Source organism: Cydia amplana, chromosome 7 (assembly GCF_948474715.1).
Source record: "Cydia amplana chromosome 7, ilCydAmpl1.1, whole genome shotgun sequence".
NCBI lineage: Eukaryota > Metazoa > Arthropoda > Insecta > Lepidoptera > Tortricidae > Cydia > Cydia amplana.
Genome location: NC_086075.1, coordinates 1,501,792 through 1,521,995, shown reverse-complemented (window position 1 = coordinate 1,521,995; position 20,204 = coordinate 1,501,792). Strand labels below are relative to the sequence as shown.

Sequence of the window (20,204 nt, the reverse complement as noted above, 5' to 3'; positions counted from 1 at the left end):
AATTACTAAAGTTATGACTACGGCTATTAGAAACCATTTATTGTACGTTTAATAACCTTTCAAATGGTACCTATCAGCAATTGATCAATAAAATAGAACCCGAGAAATAATGAAAAGTTTACGTCGGTCGCCCGCCATTTACGTGACGGTGCGTAGTGACCCATGCTGAACAAAATTCGTTATTAATTGGTTATATAATATCATACGCCAATAAAACTTATGTTTTTGGTAAGCTAATGAAATGTCTCGTATATTTTGTAATAAAATAATTGCGGTATTGTTGTAATTTATTGAGTTGGCGCATATTTAATCAGTACTTATGCCATCCATGCACGGTATAAAATCAAATATTTTAAAATATTTTGTAAACGACTACAGTTATGACTACGGTTATTATGAAACAATAATAGCACGTTTAATACTCTTTCAAACGACACCTCACACGTACCGATCGGTCCCATAGGACTCAAGATGTGAACAAATATCAATAATGGTCGGCCGCCATCTTTGCCCCCCTTTTTTTCAACCCGTCCCCCACTCCATAAACTAAAACCGGTCATTTCGTATTCTAGAGATCACGAGGAACACATCCATACCAGTTTTAGGTATTTAGAAGAGATGTCGACGACTTTTCTCGAAACAGGCCGATTTCCACCTGTCTATATAATTTGTTAAGGTTTTGTGTAACCCGTGCGAAGCCGGGGCGGGTCGCTAGTCGTAAACAAGGGGACTTGACTAACCCATATATTCCATACTATTTTTATATATTACCACGATCGCGATAGCTATGGGAAAATATTTGTTGCACTCCAGAAAGAAGTCTGGCGCCATTCTAAAGTTACTTACTCGTAATTTAAATGTACTCGTAAATGTCAAATTTATTTTATGATGACTATTGTGAAACATAGAACAGGGTGGTTCACCCGACTCTGCCTAACGGTTTAACAATCCATAATGACAGGTTCATTGGGTTCAACGTCCGCAACCGACAGCAATTTCAGTTAATACCTAGTTCTAGCCTGAGTTTAGAATCGAGATTCCAATTATAGTTTAATGACAGGAACAGGAAATAACAAAGACTGAAACATAGTTATGTGTTGACTGTGAAGTACAGTCAGCATCAATGTCTAGTAAAGTGTCATTCTATGGAACTTGCTAACTATAAGTATGTAAACAAACCGTCATATTGAAACTGTCAAAAAATATTGACTAGTGACTTTTGTGTACATAGTTAGCAAGTTCCATAGAATGACGCTATAGATGGTCTAAATGCATTATGACATGACAGGCTAAACTCAATAGCTGATGTCGGATGGATGGTTAGACAAAATATGTCTGCCATTTGTAATATGACAGGCCAAAGTTTGTCTATATATAGCGTGGTGTTGGTAAGCAGACCGACAGATGTGTTCTATATATCGGCTGATCTATATGTATATGCTGATCTTATTCAGCACCTAGAGAAGTCAAGGGCCTTTTATCTTGCAGCAGGGCATTATAAAAAACTTACCGACAACAGTAGGTTCCAAATCAACAAACACAGCCCTCGGCACATGCTTGCCAGCACCGGTTTCACTGAAGAAGGTGTTGAACGAGTCATCTCCTCCGCCCAGGGTCTTGTCGGACGGCATCTGACCGTCCGGCTGGATGCCATGCTCGAGGCAGTACAGCTCCCAGCAGGCGTTGCCGATCTGCACGCCGGCTTGCCCGATGTGGACTGAGATGCATTCCCTCTGGAAGGAAAAAAGATAAGTTAACATAATCCCGGAAAAAGCAGGTGCTTAGCAACTAGGTTTTATATGGATTTAAGGTTTGATTTTTTCTTTTATAGCCAATAATTAGGATACAGTTTTAGTACAGTTCAAAATTACATCGCGAATCGGGACAACAAGGAATTTTTGGAAACAGAAGACAAACAAATTTACAACTTTATCTATCTGTTCTGTATCTTAAGAACTTGCTAGTTTCCTATCATTTCGTCGCCTACACAATTTATCCGAATTTGCTGTAGATTTTGATGGCATTATATCGTATATTATATCGTTGGGGTGCCAAGCGGGCTCTAGGTTCCCATGAGCCGTGGCAAAAAAAATGCCGGGACAACGCGAGGAAGATGATATCGTATGACCTCGTTATTTTACATTATCATGATCTGTAAATACTACACTTTTACAAAAATGTGTTTAAAATGGAAGTAATTCAATACAAACCCTGATTATCCAGGAAAGGGCCCACAGAAAGATTAAATCATTTTCATTTATAATAAACGTTCTTTTATCTATGCTATTTTACCACAACTAGAAACCAGCAAAAGGTATAAAATTCAATAGACAGTTAATGCTTTCGGGGTGACTCACTACTTTGCTTTCAGGCGAAAATAAGCCAGTCATTCGGTCGAGTGTTAAAACTTGATTAGTTGTGAATAGCGGGGAAATTACTTTAAAATATTGCTGTAATTAACTTTTAAGCACTGGCGTGTTGAAAAGCTATGTGGTTTTAACTTAATTTCTGTATTTAATTACAGTGAGTCAGGAAATAATTAAAACACCTAATAAATAAAAACTTATTTCGCATTCTAAAAGCAGCAACGTAGCACCGCATAGTATTTTATATGGTTCAATGTCTCACAACAACGTTCATTGTTCCGCCCTTAGAAACCAGGGTGAAAATGGTTGAACTATGCCATAAATTAACACAAATTCACCCCGTGACCTCTTTATTACACATCCGAACTTTTGTTAAGGCAGACTTGACAAATGATAGGGTAATTATGGAAATTAAGACGGAATAAATATACCTACTTCACCCTTTTCATAAAATTTTCTATAATAATATTAGGGCGATGACCATACACAGAAATAATGTTAAAAATCATTTAAAAATACAGTAGCTTAATTTATAGTTGCAAGACCTTTTCCGATGTAATTTTGGGAAGTATCAAAATTGTTGATATTTCTCTCATCCAATTCTTAACTTTCGGGTACAGAAATTAATCTATTTTGTAAGGTTTTAAGTAAACAACAATTAATCCCTTCATACCTAATAGGGACCTATTACATGTTTGCCAATTTTCTACAGCGCATGTTGGTATCTACTGCATGGAATTACTCAGTAAAGAACTACAAGCAAGTCATACGAAAGTTACTCAAGACATTAGTAAATCGTGAGCTAAGGAAATAACTGATGAACCTAGCCTTCAAACGTAGTCTAACTTTGATTAAATCTGAAACTTCTACTACCAAACTTTATTGTTATTTTCGACATGTTCTTATACTTACAAAGATAAGTTTATAACTCTCGTAATTATGATGAATGTAATGAATAGTAATGATGGTAATAAGCCGTGATTTAATCCTGTACGTAGGTATGTACTCGTAGTTTATATCTTTATAGTTTTCGATACGCACGAGTGAGCACGGTCGGCCTGGCCTGTAATAAGTAGATTAGGCAGTAAGATGAATTGGTAGCTGTTGTTACATCTATTTAGAAACTTGGGCGAGACCAACGAGCATTGATCTTATAGCCGTAAGAAATCTCCTAATATTAATTTATAAAAAACGGGATTAAGACAAACTACTCTAGCTTAACTACATAATCTACAGGATGTGCAAGCAAATAAATTCTGCTCGAAACACTTGATAGACCTACTTAGGTACCTACTTGAAATGGAAAATGTGTTGGTATTTATGTCGATAGTTAATTAAATAAATAAATATTTTTTGTTTTGCCATTTAATTAGGTACCTACTAAGTTCTTTATTCGTCAACTTTCTCAATAAAACACAGTTTGCTGAAGACTTTTAGCGTTTGTTAAATGCTTATCCGTCACGCCATCCCTGTTTGTCTATACCATAGACCTTCCTTCGTATTCCCATTGTTTTTATGATCATTACTATCCTGGTTTAGGTACTTTGTATGTTTTCGTGCAAGTATGTACCTAAATAAACAACAATAGGCAATAAAAAAGATAATATCTAAAATATTATTTGGGTCATTATGTGAGCAGTCGTGGAATATTTTTTGTGAAAATGTAAATATATTATGTAGGTAGTAGATTTTTATGGCTATTTCGATATCTACTGGAAGTTCAAATCATCTGTTAATCAGCCCAAAATGGATTTAAAAAAACAGGTATAGGTATATATATAAATTCTTGAGAATTTATCCACGAAACGTATGGTAGTTACAAAGCTGAACTATGATCAATCTGCTATTAGTTAGCCAAGGCCAATTGTTGAATGTGACCCATTTCATCTGAGATATTTTAGCAGTCAAGCGAAAGAGGGAATATTATTTGTTTTTTTTTTGGTACAATCTTTTATCGCTGCCTGTACTTTTCTTACGACAAACAACTAATACTCATCAAGACAATTCTAAAAACCCCTAACACAATTAGGTTGCGTTGTTTCATCTCAGAGTTCCTATGGCCATCTCCTGTCTCTATCATCAGATCAGCTCGATGGTACCATAATATTGCATTGTCACCCGACTTACATGTGTATGCAAAATTTCAGCTCAATCGTAAATCGGGAAGTGGATCAAATTTAACTTGTAAGATTTTATTACAGACGACGGGACAGGTGAAACTAAATAAAAGCTTGTAAAATAGCGATAAAAGATGGAGTTACTCATATTTAAGTTTCACTTCCGAGAGATCATGTCGTTTCAACTTAGTTCCATTTTGTACAAATTGAGTTTAATTTATAGGCTTTCTATGAAGTAAAAATATAGATTCATAAGATCGTTAATAGCCAACTAAGCCTTCACGATATTGAGCACGAAACTGAAAAATCGGAGAGCGATACGGCATGGCACGGTTCCGTAAATGAACGTTCATTTATCAACTATACCCTACTATGAAAATTATGTTGTTACATGTTTCACAAAGTCGTACACAAATATGACTACAACCTTGATCGTAACGTAAAGAGATAAGGCTTAAAATTCAATGCATTTTCGGTAGCACCGTGCGTATGGATCTATGGATTAACTTTTGCAAAGTCTGTATCTTAAATGCAACGTATCTTAAAAAATTTATAATTCGTTATCACGTATTGTGTTTAGCGAAATGATGTACAAAAGGGTTTCCACATCCACATGTTCGTAAATCAGTTTTATCCTAAACTAGACTTTACCGCGATGGTTTAGGTTTGAAATTCACATGAGTGAAATTGTTAGCAATAGCCTGAATACTTTGATCGGAAAGCGGTATTCAGATTCAGCGAGTAGCGATCAGTAACAACCACCTGGATAGAACAATCAGTGATTTATGGTGTGTAATGACTGATTTTGGAATTGGCTTTTATATTATATTGTTGCTGAATCATTTGAAAGCTTTTAATCACGAGAATCCTTTCCTTTATTACCTAGTGTCAAATATGTAGTAAATAACTAAACGAGTTTTTAATTAAGCTTTTCATTTCTTGCACTAAAGGTGCGTGTAACAAAAATACCATAAACTTTCTTAACAATTCTTTGCCTGGCTGAAAATAACATTGATTATTATACAAAACAACTGTCTAAGTATATCTATAATTTTTTATATTTGACAGTCGCCTTTCTCTTTCCGAACTTACGTGCGAAAAAGCATAAGTTTGTTAAATCACTACATAGTATAAAACAAAGTCGCTTCCCGCTGTCTGTCAGTCTGTCTGTATGTATGCTTAGATCCTTAAAACTACGCAACGGATTTTGATGCGGTTTTTTTAATAGAGTGATTCAAGAGAAAGGTTTCAAGGGGCGGGTCGCTAGTACTTGAATAAGATAGAATCCTCGGGGCTAAGCTCTAACTCCTAAAAAGGCAAGATTTATGCCGATAGATCGTCGACAAATCCCGAAACGCTTCATTAGGTCATCCATCCGACAGCATTGTCTCTGGCCTCTCGAGTGGAACGGCAGCTGTTAGCCATAATCTCTTCTTCCTAGACAGAAAAGTCTTAATGTTTATGGTATTTTGTAGTAACTTACGTCCTTTTGGTCTAAGATGGCAAAAGGCTTCCATTCGTTTCTGCCAATTGCGACAGTACTTAATTGGAAGTTTAAGTTAATGTCGTGGGTGTTTAAAGATGGTTACAAAGTTATTTTTAAGTAGTGCTGACTTTGAATGGAAGCGAAAAGTGACAGTTATGATTATGATTTTAGCAATCCAATCCATCCTAAGTTATTTAGCACAAACTTGGGAGTAAGAATGCATAAATATCCCTATAAGCTCCACATTTGACGTAGCACTAGTCATGAAAACTTAGCGTGGTCTGACTCTAGGTATATGGACTATTGAATGTTCGTATCCTTAACGTGTTCCACTGTAGCGTACTAGCGTCAAAACTACCTTCTGAGTTGATTTTGATTCTGATGTCAATTGATTAATTTATAAAAAAAATATGGATCAGATGGTCTTGGGCGACCGAGCCAGAGGGCCTACCGCGAAAAACGAAATTTCTTTATCTGCCTCTCTATCGCTCTTGCATATTCGATAGAGAGGCCCTATGTATGTAGATAGATAGGTAGGCCCTCTGGAGTGTTCCGCGCTTTAGTCTTTGTTCTGATTGGAGAAACTGGACATTGTTGTAAACACAAGTTGTAATAGCCAATTAGACACCCACGCTAGTTACTCCCATCTTCGGAGAACATTTATGGTACAAACTTTATTGGGGCTATTTATTGGAAAACGATCTCATTGGACCAAACTGTCTTTGTTAATTGAAATAGATGGACAATTTGGACTTGTTTAATTTAATTAAACCAAAGTCGCTTTTATTTTATTGCCTTCACTTAATCGGGAATGCCTTGGCTTTTTGTTTTGGGATGGATAAGTACCTAGGCTCAATATGTTTATAAAATGTCTCAATAATATCTGAAATAGTTTTACTACTATTTTTAATTTAGGTTGCTTTCGGCAACACAAGCCTTATCGAGATTACTAGGTTGATCTGTGTAAAATTGTCCTAAGTATAATATTTTTTCTTTTTCGGTACTTTTAAGAACAAAGTGGCGTCAAAATGTGACGAAGTTTTTGCTGTGATGTATATATTGCTGGTATTTAAAAAAATACGGAAGCAAAAGAATAAAATCTACTCTCTACTCTACCTACTGATAAAATCGATTATGTAAATACCGTTCATTCAACTTCATTCAACAACATTAAAGATAAAGATAAAAGATAGTTTATTCAAGTAGGCATAATTACAATGCGTTACCAATGCATTACCATCTTCACCGCTTGGATGATTTGCAGTCCTCAACTGTGCGTTTCTCCAGAAACTTCCTGCCTCACACAGCTAAACTGTGTGGAATGAACTGTCGCCTGCTGTATTTCCGGACCGATACAGCCTTCAAACCTTCAAGAAAAGAGCTTACTCCCATCTCAAAAGTCGGCAACGCAATTGGAACCTCTCTGGTGTTGCAGGTGTCCATAGACGGCCGTTAATTGTTGCTCGTACTATCAGGCAATTCATTGCAATCGTCTGCCCGTCTGCCTCCTATATCAATAATAATAACCTCCAAAATAGGGGTATCTCAAACCCAACAGCTACTTAACTTAGGAATTGAATTACCGTGGCAATATAATTATAGGCAGGGTGCCTCACGGTCAATCTAGAATCTAGGCTTTCCGGCTAGTAAGCCTTAGCGTTTCCGTTTAACAGCTACTTCCGTTTTCGAAACCCCTAGGCTTAGGGTTAGGTTACTGGGTTACATAAATTAACTTGCCATAAATGTCCATGTAAGCGCGAGAACGACGACGTATGAGTCTTAAAAAAAATACAACCACCATTAAGGATGACAGCTTAGACGCTAGACCGGGCGCATCGTTTTCTATTGAAAGCACCACGTGATCATCGATCGGCCGTCGTAGAAAATTACATGTCGGACGCTTCGGCCCGGGCCCGGCCCGGTTCAAGTTAGACATCCAAAGCCAAAAGTGCGGTAATTAGCAGACAACGACCGCATTGATTACAACATTGCATGTTCCGGCCGTTGACCGTGCCGGCAGATAGCAGCAAAAAACGTCTAACCGCAGAGGTTACAGGAGAGAGGTTCCGTAGCCAATACATTAAACTTGCATGCATGCATAAAAACATGTAGGTACGTACATCCTGGGGCCCTTTTCTCAAAAGCTTGTAACTTGTAATATATACAAGCGGATGTCACTATTTGACAGCTTTTGTTAGAAAGGGACTTCCACTTGTATTACACGTTACAAGCTTTTTAGAAACTGGCCCCCGCCCTGCTTATCGTATGTGCAGTACCTACCTACCTACTTACTTGCATAACAAACATCGTCAAAATAAAGAACTTATTCAAAAATAACACGATAAACAATTGCATGCCTTTTCAACTGCGATAAAATATTATTAGAAACGGGTCACTCACGTATTTTTAGTCGAAAAACGCTCGACATGTTTCACTTCGTACCGAGAAGCTAAGATGACAAAAAAATTTCGATAAACTCCAATCAAAGAGTAAAAATATTGAAAACAGATGTGAAAAGTTTATCGTTAATTTCGATTGGCATGTTCTATATGTATTTAAAGAAATACATATATCTAAAGAGGTTCAGGCGGAGCATGTCACTTTCTGACTTTGTCACTTTCTGAGATCGTCACATTCTGAGTTCGTCACTTTCTGACGTTGTCACTTTCTGAGATCGTCACATTCTGAGAACGCCACTTTCTGAGGACGTCACTTTCTGAGGACGTCACTTTCTGAGAACGCCACTTTCTGAGGACGTCACTTTCTGAGGACGTCACTTTCTGAGTTCGTCACTTTCTGAGTTCGTCACTTTTTTAGCATAGGTACGATTTAACAGTATAATATACCTGCACAAAAGATGTATACTGCCAGCAACCAGATTAGCTGTTCGACATACGGTTGCTTTTATTATATCCTACATACCAATACCAATCTCTGTTTGCCTTACGCCTGACTGGTAGAGAATTCCATTTGGAAAAACGTCCTATTTGTCGCGCAATAAAGTGAAAACAGAGAAATAAATAATAATAAAAAACAATCTAATTATGTTTAAATCAGAGTATTTAATTCAGAATAAGTACTTAGAAACTACAAGCACCAAAACATTTAGCCACAGATTGGAGTTAGGCCGGCAACAGCTTCGATTCAATACGCATAAATGTTTCGCACAGTAGGAACCATGATTTTATCATTCGTCGCTGTGATTAGCTCGTGAAGGTATCACGGCAAGCTCGCTGACACCAGTGGAAGGTCATTCCCACATATTTACATTTAAACGGACTGCCGCTCCTTTCGTGACAACATATTCTTCATACCGCGTCTTCTGTCATGTCTCCATAAACTCAAACGTCTTTTTTTCTGATGATAGTGTACATTTTGGATATAAAAATATGCATTAGCGTATAAAATCAGCATTGCTGCAGTTTTGTTTCAGACAATATTTCTTCTCGTGTCATCTGTGGAGAATAGGCGTCAATGGATTTTTTCTTCAAAGCGTTGCCGAATTTCAGAATATATGTTCAGCCATCAATCACTTCTGCGTATGGAGTGATCCATACTCTCATAGTTCTCATGTTCTTTATTTGTTTGTTTTCTTCCTATATACTTAGAGGTTACACGATGAATTTTTAAATTATTATTACATTATACTTTTAGCCTGACAATAAAAATCTTGCATGTCGCCGATTTGACATCGCTGATTTTTTTTCTATTTAAAATGCGAAACTACAAAAAGGTTATACATATATACCTAGTTTGTCAAAGGACTGTCTCATTTCAAACATAGACAGAGATAATCATACTATCTTTGTCTTTCTCTAGTACTAGCACCCAAAACAAAAGGATGAGTATAGTTTGTAGGTATTGTTCTTATTTAATGACAAATGGCTTTGACCAACTATAATTAGATAATATGGTGCGCTAGCTTCGACCTTCATCATTCATGCCGAATTTGGCCTACCATTCGATAAGCATGCTATATGTATATACGATAAATTTAATCATATTTCTTAGAATGTCATTCATATATTAGATTCCAACGGACACTTCTTAGTAACGAGAATAAGTTGAAGAGTAATTAAACCAAATCAACACATCCCACGCCATTACATAGAATGAATTTGGAATGAATGACATTTTATAAATGGACGTCTAGAGCCAAACAAAAAAGTATGGCAGCAAAATACTTTTCTACGATGTTCCTGTTGATGGTAATAACGCTCACTTCAAAGAAAAACATTCAAATCACATACTGTTTTTAACACTAAGTATCAAAATTGCAAAAAGAACTGCGATACAGTAAAAGCTTTTTATTCCAATGACTTTAATTGTAACATATCCAAATGACTTACGTCAAAAGCGAATAGCGAACGAATATGGAATGAATAGAGTCGCTACGGATTGTGTTTCCATATTAATTATTACATATTTATTAGATGGTATTGTATGAAATCTAGAAGAGCACCAATTTACAATTAACTTTTACCGGCTTTCCCCACTGAAGTCGTTTTTTTAGGGTTCCGTACCTCAAAAGGAAAAAACGGAACCTTATTAGGATCACTCGTGCCTCTCTCTGTCCGTCCGTCTGTCACAGACTATTTTCTCCGAAACTACTGCACCAATTAAGTTGAAATTTGGCACATATATGTAAGTTTGTGACCCAAAGATGGACGTGTAATGTAAACAAATGAATTTTAAATATGGAGGCCATTTTTGGGGGGTAAATGAGAAAATTAAAAAATAAAGTTCTTTAAACTATATCGTGTTTCATATCAAATGAAAGAGCTCATTGTAAGAATCTCAAATATTTTTTTAATATAATTTTAGGATAAATAGTTTAGCAGTTATTCAAGAAAATAGGCAAAAAATGACCATTCCCCCCTCCTTATCTACGCCACGAGCACACAAAACTGGTTGAAAGGCCATAAATAAATAAATAATTACATAAATAATCTTTTTGAGATTTTTTATAAAATTAATGCTACTTTTTTCGATAGGATCAATATTCTGCCGCTTTCTACCCAGTGGCTGTTAACAGCCACTGTGCCAACTCGCGTCTTATGCATCTTTCACTTCCACCCCTGGAGCATATAGCTCTAACGACGTAACGACTCCTCTCTGGACGGCCAATAAAGGCAAGCCAGAGCCGAGAGTCCTGCGGGTCCCCTTGGGGTCCACTCCGACCGACGAAGACACGCCGGAGACGGAGACCCTGACCGACTCTTTGAAGCACTCGGATACGTGGGGTCGTTACTCCCCAACAGCTCGCCACAAGCTGCCCTGGGTTATTTGATTTATTATTATTATTTTGTATTTTAATGTCACTAACCTTAATTAATTTTAAGATTTGTTGTACTAACAATTATGGATCTACCTACGGATTCGAATTAAATAAATAATTGAATTAATTGAATAACACATTTTTTGCTATTGGCTATCGTTTACGGGTTATTTACGAAATACTAAAAAAGGGACCTTAGAATTTATTTTCTCCCTTTAATATCTTTTTTAATGTTGATCCTAGCGAAAAAAAGTAGCAGGGTCTTACAAATGACACAAAATTAATAAATAGTGACATAAACATTTTGATACTTCCATATACCTAATGTCGAAAAAATGCCATATACATGTCAAAAGTGCCTTAAAAATTGCTAAATAGTGCCATACAAATGTTGATATTTAAACGTCCATATCTAGCTAACTATAAAAAGTAGAGTGGTGCCTCGTACAGTATATTTTTTGTTGTTAAGAATACTTCCTAAATCTATGATTATAAATCTAATTTTCCAAAAATAAAAAATTGCCATACAAATGTCGAAAAAACACCCTCTTCAAAAATTGACCCAAAAAGGGACCTCAACCCCCCCTCCCCCACCCGTTAGCTTCACCCCCACCCCCGGGTACTTTTAGTATCTTGTCTTGTGTCCTGCATAGTGGGTAAAACATAGAGATCAAATGTATAAATTAATGTATCTACCATCTTTCATGTTACCTATGTTTAATAAAATAAATGAAACTGAAACTGAAACTGAATACACCATTCCCTAGATTCTAGAACTATGCCAAAATTGGCTTATAAATGTATTATTTCCCCCGATTGGCAATTTTTGGTGTTCGTTTGGTGTACTATAAAAAAAAAACCTAAAAAAAAACCTACCTAAAAAAGTACATGGGGCATATTCTAATAGCCTCCGATATGAGGAATCTAAAAAAAATTTTGGATTGCAACTAAATCAGTACGACGCTGTCATTTTCTATTACGCGATTACGTCCGATTTTACCCGAAAAACGAAGTTCATTCTGAGAGTTAACGGAGTTAACGGACTGTAAGTATAATTGGTCAAAGCAATTTGTCATTAAATAAGAACAATCACAAGGTGACAGATTTAACGTTAAGTTCTAACTAACGTTAGACCAGGCCCCAATTTCACCACGGTGACAGGTGCGACAATTGTAAAACATCACTGTTGCTGACGTCACAGGCATCCATGGGCTACGGTTACCGCTTACCATCGGGCGGGCCGTATTCCTGTTTGCCACCATCATTGTATTATTTAAAAAAACTTTATTATATCGAAAAAAAAACAGATATTTCTCTTACCAAGTTTCTGACAATTGTCACAAGATTTAAAAGAATTGTTGTGAATTCTTGACAGGAAATGAGTTGTGTCGGAATTAATATAAATTCGATTTAAAATTTTCATTTCCGGTTTTTTGTATGAAAAAAAAAAACAAAATTGTTATAACTGCAAGAAAGAGCAATTAAAATTGTATACAAACCAATATTCAACTTATTTTTCAGTTTATTAAATAATACCTGCATCAGCTTTTGAAAAATGCTCTCCTCAAATTTCGTCCACTTTTTAAATGCTTCCAAACCGGAAACGGTGCCAAATATTTTTTTTTTAAAACAATGCGTATTTTTAAAACATCGAGTAGTATGATTATTCCAAATATCAGCAAATTCTATGACCTGACACTTTTTTCGCTGCCCGCTTGGCGTGAAATGCCCCTACTATCAAAAGTACATTTCGATAGTAGATAATAATATGTTGTTGATGTTGGCTTATTAGATATAGATGCACCGTATTTGAATCAGGTGTGCAGGATTTCGAAAATGACCATTTTGGAATCCAAGATGGCGACCATGCAGTATGTCATAAAAGTCGTCATGGATGTCGTTTTATACGTTTCAGGAAGTGATACGATAGGTTGTTCAGTGCGTGTGGTTCTGAAGAGGAACGAAAATTGTATTATTTTTGCGCTACGACGCACGGTTTAGGAGATCCAGGCCCTATAAAGATTTTTCTTTCCTTTTTTCTTCTATTTATTAGTTTTTTCCTTTTCTTGTGTTTTTTAAATATGACTTAGGAGTTTCATAAAGGGGAATGAATATTTGATTATTTTTGCACTACGACGTACGGTTTAGGAGATACAGCATTATAAAGTTTTTTTTTTGTTTTTCTTTTTATTTCTTTTTTGTTTTTTTTTTACGCACGGTTTAGGAGATACAACCCATAAACATTTTTCTTTATTTTTTTTTATTTTTTTTTTGTTTTTCGTGTTTTTTAAATATTACTTTCGGGATTCAAAGGGGAACGAAAATTTGATTATTTTTGCGCTACGATGCACGGTTTAGGAGATACAGCATTATAACGTTTTTTTTTTGTTTTTTTTTTATTTCTTTTTTGTTTTTTTTTAATATTAATTAGGGGTTTCTTACAGAGGAATGAACATTTTATTATTTTTGCGCTACGACGCACGGTTTAGGAGATACAACCCATAAACATTTTTCTTTCTTTTTTTTTTGTTTTTCGTGTTTTTTAAATATTACTTCCGGGATTCAAAGGGGAACGAAAATTTGATTATTTTTGCGCTACGACGCACGGTTTAGGAGATACAGCATTATAAAGTTTTTTTAGTTTTTCTTTTTATTTCTTTTTTGTTTTTTTTTTTTTAATATTAATTAGGGGTTTCTTACAGAGGAATGAACATTTTATTATTTTTGCGCTACGACGCACGGTTTAGGAGATACAACCCATAAACATTTTTCTTTCTTTTTTTTAATTTTTTTTTTGTTTTTCGTGTTTTTTAAATATTACTTGCAAGATTCAAAGGGGAACGAAAATTTGATTATTTTTGCGCTACGATGCACGGTTTAGGAGATACAGCATTATAAAGTTTTTCTTTTAATTTCTTTTTTTTTTAATATTAATTAGGGGTTTTTTACAGAGGAATGAACATTTTATTATTTTTGCGCTACGACGCACGGTTTAGGAGATACAACCCATAAACATTTTTCTTTCTTTTTTTTAATTTTTTTTTGTTTTTCGTGTTTTTAGGGTTCCGTAGCCAAATGGCAAAAAACGGAACCCTTATAGATTCGTCATGTCTGTCTGTCTGTCTGTCCGTCTGTCCGTCTGTCCGTCTGTCTGTCCGTCCGTATGTCACAGCCACTTTTCTCCGAAACTAAGAACTATACTGTTGAAACTTGGTAAGTAGATGTATTCTGTGAACCGCATTAATATTTTCACACAAAAATAGAAAAAAAAAAAAAAAACGAATCATTTTTACAAGCAAGCAGTAACATCAATAAATAGGTGTCTTATTTAATATAATTCGACTAAATTACATTTCAGCAACACCTCCATATTTCACAAAATAAATCAAGACATTATCCAACCTATATAATCTTGACGTATATTATATCAAAGACGCCTGTACCTAATATAAACCGACCAAGTAACGAATTAGCTATACCATCATATTTAACAAACTAATTTATGACGTTTTGCAACCTTCTTATTTTGGCAAATATATTCCGACACAGCCGGGTGGTATTCTATCTGTCCAATCTCGGTCCAATGTGTATTTGCGTCTCACATTTTGCTTAATGAGAGAGTGAGACGCAATGCATATTGGACAAAGATCTTAAACAAGTAGAATACCACCTCTTTCATTTGATAAACAGAAAAGAATAATGACAAAAGACTATGAACTTTAACTACTAGAATTAAAGTTGAGTTTTACTAACGTACATAATTATCTTTAATGTATTTTGACTGATTCTATTTCAATTTGACAGAAGCCCTGCCGTATTTATGGTCAATAAGGTCTACTGGCCTTAAAATTGTGTATGAAATTACAAGCAAATATCAGCTTAAAGAATGATAGTGTTAACGTTAGTTTGGTAACGTTAGTTTATAATGTGAATTGCGTAACGTTAACAAGCCCTGCAATAAAAAGTAAAATTACCGGTAAAATTAACGTTAACTAGCTAACGTTATAATAATGTTAAGTTATCAAGTATCGTTACCATTTACTACCGGTAATAAGGTAACTTTATGATTTTAACGTTAAGTAACGTTACTTTATAATGTGAATTGGTAACGTTAACAAGCCCTGAGAACAATACCTACAAACTATACTCATCCTTTTGTTTTGGGTACTAGTACTAGAGAAAGACAAAGATAGTATGATTATCTCTGTCTATGTTTGAAATGAGACAGTCCTTTGACAAACTAGGTATATATGTATAACCTTTTTGTAGTTTCGCATTTTAAATAGAAAAAAAAAATCAGCGATGTCAAATCGGCGACATGCAAGATTTTTATTGTCAGGCTAAAAGTATAATGTAATAATAATTTAAAAATTCATCGTGTAACCTAAGTATATAGGAAGAAAACAAACAAATAAAGAACATGAGAACTATGAGAGTATGGATCACTCCATACGCAGAAGTGATTGATGGCTGAACATATATTCTGAAATTCGGCAACGCTTTGAAGAAAAAATCCATTGACGCCTATTCTCCACAGATGACACGAGAAGAAATATTGTCTGAAACAAAACTGCAGCAATGCTGATTTTATACGCTAATGCATATTTTTATATCCAAAATGTACACTATCATCAGAAAAAAAGACGTTTGAGTTTATGGAGACATGACAGAAGACGCGGTATGAAGAATATGTTGTCACGAAAGGAGCGGCAGTCCGTTTAAATGTAAATATGTGGGAATGACCTTCCACTGGTGTCAGCGAGCTTGCCGTGATACCTTCACGAGCTAATCACAGCGACGAATGATAAAATCATGGTTCCTACTGTGCGAAACATTTATGCGTATTGAATCGAAGCTGTTGCCGGCCTAACTCCAATCTGTGGCTAAATGTTTTGGTGCTTGTAGTTTCTAAGTACTTATTCTGAATTAAATACTCTGATTTAAACATAATTAGATTGTTTTTTATTATTATTTATTTCTCTGTTTTCACTTTATTGCGCGACAAATAGGACGTTTTTCCAAATGGAATTCTCTACCAGTCAGGCGTAAGGCAAACAGAGATTGGTATTGGTATGTAGGATATAATAAAAGCAACCGTATGTCGAACAGCTAATCTGGTTGCTGGCAGTATACATCTTTTGTGCAGGTATATTATACTGTTAAATCGTACCTATGCTAAAAAAGTGACGAACTCAGAAAGTGACGAACTCAGAAAGTGACGTCCTCAGAAAGTGACGTCCTCAGAAAGTGGCGTTCTCAGAAAGTGACGTCCTCAGAAAGTGACGTCCTCAGAAAGTGGCGTTCTCAGAATGTGACGATCTCAGAAAGTGACAAAGTCAGAAAGTGACGAACTCAGAATGTGACGATCTCAGAAAGTGACAAAGTCAGAAAGTGACGAACTCAGAATGTGACGATCTCAGAAAGTGACAAAGTCAGAAAGTGACATGCTCCGCCTGAACCTCTAAAGAAGCTAGATATAGGTAGTTACTTAGATAATTCAGACGCAAGAAAAAGCTTAAAAATCTTAAGATTATACAAATAATTTATTGAGAAAAGTATAGTACAGTGGTTGCTCTGAAATCAATGTGAAAGATATTAAGCTTATGAAAGTCTATATAATTTATATTGTTCAAGCAATACATATAGTGGCTTTTTATACCCATTTTGTTACTTTCGTGAAGTACAATGTGATATAGGAGAAAATATTTGCGGACATTTTCTATTGCGGAACTCTAGCGTCTAAATAATAAAATAAAATAAAACTAATAAGAAGATGTTGCAGGCTTTGTCGGAGTCACGGTCACCATAGCTTATTTAACAGCGAGAGCAGTCAATAAAAAACTGCGACGTAAATATAGTTACTTGATAAGTTAGGTACGCCGTTCAGTTACCTAAATAGGTATAGGGTAAAAAGTGTAACATAATAATTATAAAAAAGTCTGGTTTAGTTTTGTTTTGATACATAATGATATTCTAAAGTTAGTTTTCAAAAGTGCCAATTACAAAAACAGCAAGAAAACAAATTTAAGTAATTCACATTAAGTTACTTTACAGAATGAGTCAACATTCGTATGCAGTTAAGCCAATTACAAAAACAGCAATAAAAACAAATTTAAGTAATTCACATTAAATTACTTTACAGAAAGAGTCAACATTCGTATGCAGTTATTTTTACAAGGCTACTCTATCCCCAAAATAGTAACCAAAATCTATCATATTGAAATTGAAATTGAAATTGAAATCATTTATTTCGAACAAAAGTCCATAATGTGTTAGTAACATAAATACTAATTCTTAAAACTAGGGTTAGTACAAACATAATCATAAAACAAATTCTGACACACTGGGGCATGTAGCTGCACCCAGTGCTTCAGCCACGGTGAGTCCCACCGGTCGGCCAACGTGCACAGGATGGTATTGGAGCTGGCGCGCCACCGCCTCAACAGCGAGCTACACCGCTTCCTGATGATCGCGTGGAAGCCATCGATCCGTCCCTCCGTGAACATACCCGAGGCGCTACAGTGTCGCGGCAGCCCGAATACCACCCTGTACGCATTGTTGTACTGGACCCGCAGAGCGCTGTATGCTCGCTGCGTATAGCTGATCCATAGGCTGCACGTGTAGAAGGACTGGCAATATGCTTTAAAAAGCGTAGCCTTCACCTTCTCTGTACATCGTGCAAACCTACGGGCAAGCATATTGCAGCGCACAGCCAGCGCTCTGCGTTCCCTCTCAATGTCCATATTGTCGCACATGTCATCAGTGACCCAGTGGCCCAAATACTTAAAATGCTTCACTTGTGCTAAAGGAGTGCCACAAAGACTCACAGAGGGCACATTATAGGTCTTATTACCCGCTTTAAATAGCATGATCTCACTTTTGCTAGCATTGTATTTGAGCCCATGGGCCTCCGCGTACGACTCACATTTGCGCAACAAACTAATTAAACCACCCACTGAGGGGCTCAGCAGCACCATGTCATCCGCGTAGCTGATGTTATTAACGCGCACTCCGTCTATGGAACATCCCACACTGGCACCGCTGAGCTCCTCGAGCAGTTGATTCATATATAGGTTGAAGAGGCGGGGCGAACTTAACCCCCCTTGCCTCACCCCGCACTCCAACCTATACGACTCCGAATACGCTCCAGCCCACTTCACACTATTTTCTTGGTTACCATACCAATATTTAAGCAACGAGGTAACTTCATACGGCAAATCAGTCTCAGTTTGTAACTTATGCCACAGCATGTCATAAGATACGAGGTCGAATGCTTTTGACAGGTCCAAGTAACAGGCATATACAGGCGTTTTTCTTGCCGTGTAGTACTGGACAGTCTGCTTCAGACATAGGATGGCAGATTCGGTGGATAGGCCAGGTCTGAAGCCGAACTGAGCGTCGTGGAGGTGGATATGCTTAGCCAGCTGTTTGTCGAGCAGACTGTCCAGAACCTTCGCAATTACATTGGCCAACGAGATGGGCCTATAGTTGGACATGTCAGAAACATCGCCCGTTTTGTTCTTAACAATCGGGACAATTACTGTATGCATAAGTTCATCCGGCAGGTAACTATGACTTAAACAAAGGTTAAAAAACAATGCAAGAGTTCTTGGTAGGTGTACACCCGCGTACTTCAAATGCTCTATGCTTAAGCTATCCTTGCCAGGAGACTTCCCTCGCACCATCTTATTAATAACTGAAGCTACCTGTTTAGCAGAGAATCTCACAATATTAACTTCGGAATGTTTCTCAGCACCGCACATATGAGACGGGGGCGACAGCGGTGATTCTACCTTAAAGTGGCACTGAAACGCATTGGCTATATCACTCGGCTCATGCAGCCCAGCTATGCTCACAGGCAAGGCGGCCTTCGGGTTTAATTTATTAGTTGATTTCCAAAATTTGCCAAATTTTTTACTAGAATGTAGCTGCGCAATAATATCCATTCGGATCTGATCTTGATTGGCTTGACAATATTTTAATTTAGATTTGAAGATTCTTTTAGATTCGTACATTTTAGCGTAAACAACTCCCGAAACCGGTTTACCGCACGATAACCACATTAGATAACATCGCCGCGCCTCATAAATAAGCTGTATCTATCTAAGCGTCTACTTAGCATTTTTTCAAGTGTTCAATCTTAAACCACTTTCGCCTATAAGTTCCACGCTGCAGGAGATCAGTTCATAGCTACCGCCTCTAAAATGTTGCCATCACTCAATCAACATCATCAAACAATCAATAGAACGTCTGTCGAATAGGTGTCGATGACGCCCGCTAGTGGCAAAAAATTATATAAAAGTAATTTATTTAAAAAGTGGAGCCTCTATTATGTTTTTTTTTCTGAGTAATTTGGGGCAATATTCGTGTTAAGTGTTGCATTGTATCGAAATATCCATTTCGGTTTGGTAGTTGCTAATGGAATGAACAATAAAGGAAAGCTACATCGATTAATCAATACAGGACGGCCTTTTGCGAAAATATTTAGATTGCTTTTTAATTATTTGTAAAACCACCCAACTATATTGCCCACATCAAGTTCAAAATGTAATTAAATATTATCGATTCTAAACCTTCTTTTTTATACATAAAAACTATTTATCCTTTCGGTTCTTGGAGGATATAATCAAACGGAGACGCCATGTCTGTAATTTTCTGTACAAAACAGTCTGCCGATATTTGCGGGGGAGGGGAACGTCAAATGTATGCGTAACGTAAAAATAGCCATGTCAGATAAACGTCAGTCCATACATTGTGTATGACCGTTGGCCGCCTATTTTCGACAGAGGGGAAAGCCTGTTAATGGCTACTCCGTTTAGTTGTATCCTCCAAGTTTCGGTTATTTGAATCAGCAGAAGAGAAAATAATTGAAGGGTAGGGTACACGGAAAGAACGTGTTTAGTCACTTATTTCGGAATATGAGATTTTTATCTCAAAATGTAGAGCTCTTAATGAGT

At 36.4% G+C, this 20,204-nt stretch overlaps 1 protein-coding gene across 1 annotated transcript in view; it reads right to left on the bottom strand.

Moving 5' to 3' along the window:
- Positions 1–20,204, bottom strand: part of LOC134649382 (tubulin alpha-1A chain) — a 46,257-nt gene that overhangs the window by 11,508 nt on the left and 14,545 nt on the right. The window contains exon 2 of the mRNA XM_063504115.1: positions 1,511–1,733. Within this exon, the coding sequence (XP_063360185.1) occupies positions 1,511–1,733 (223 nt within the window). The remainder of the gene's footprint in view (positions 1–1,510; positions 1,734–20,204) is intronic.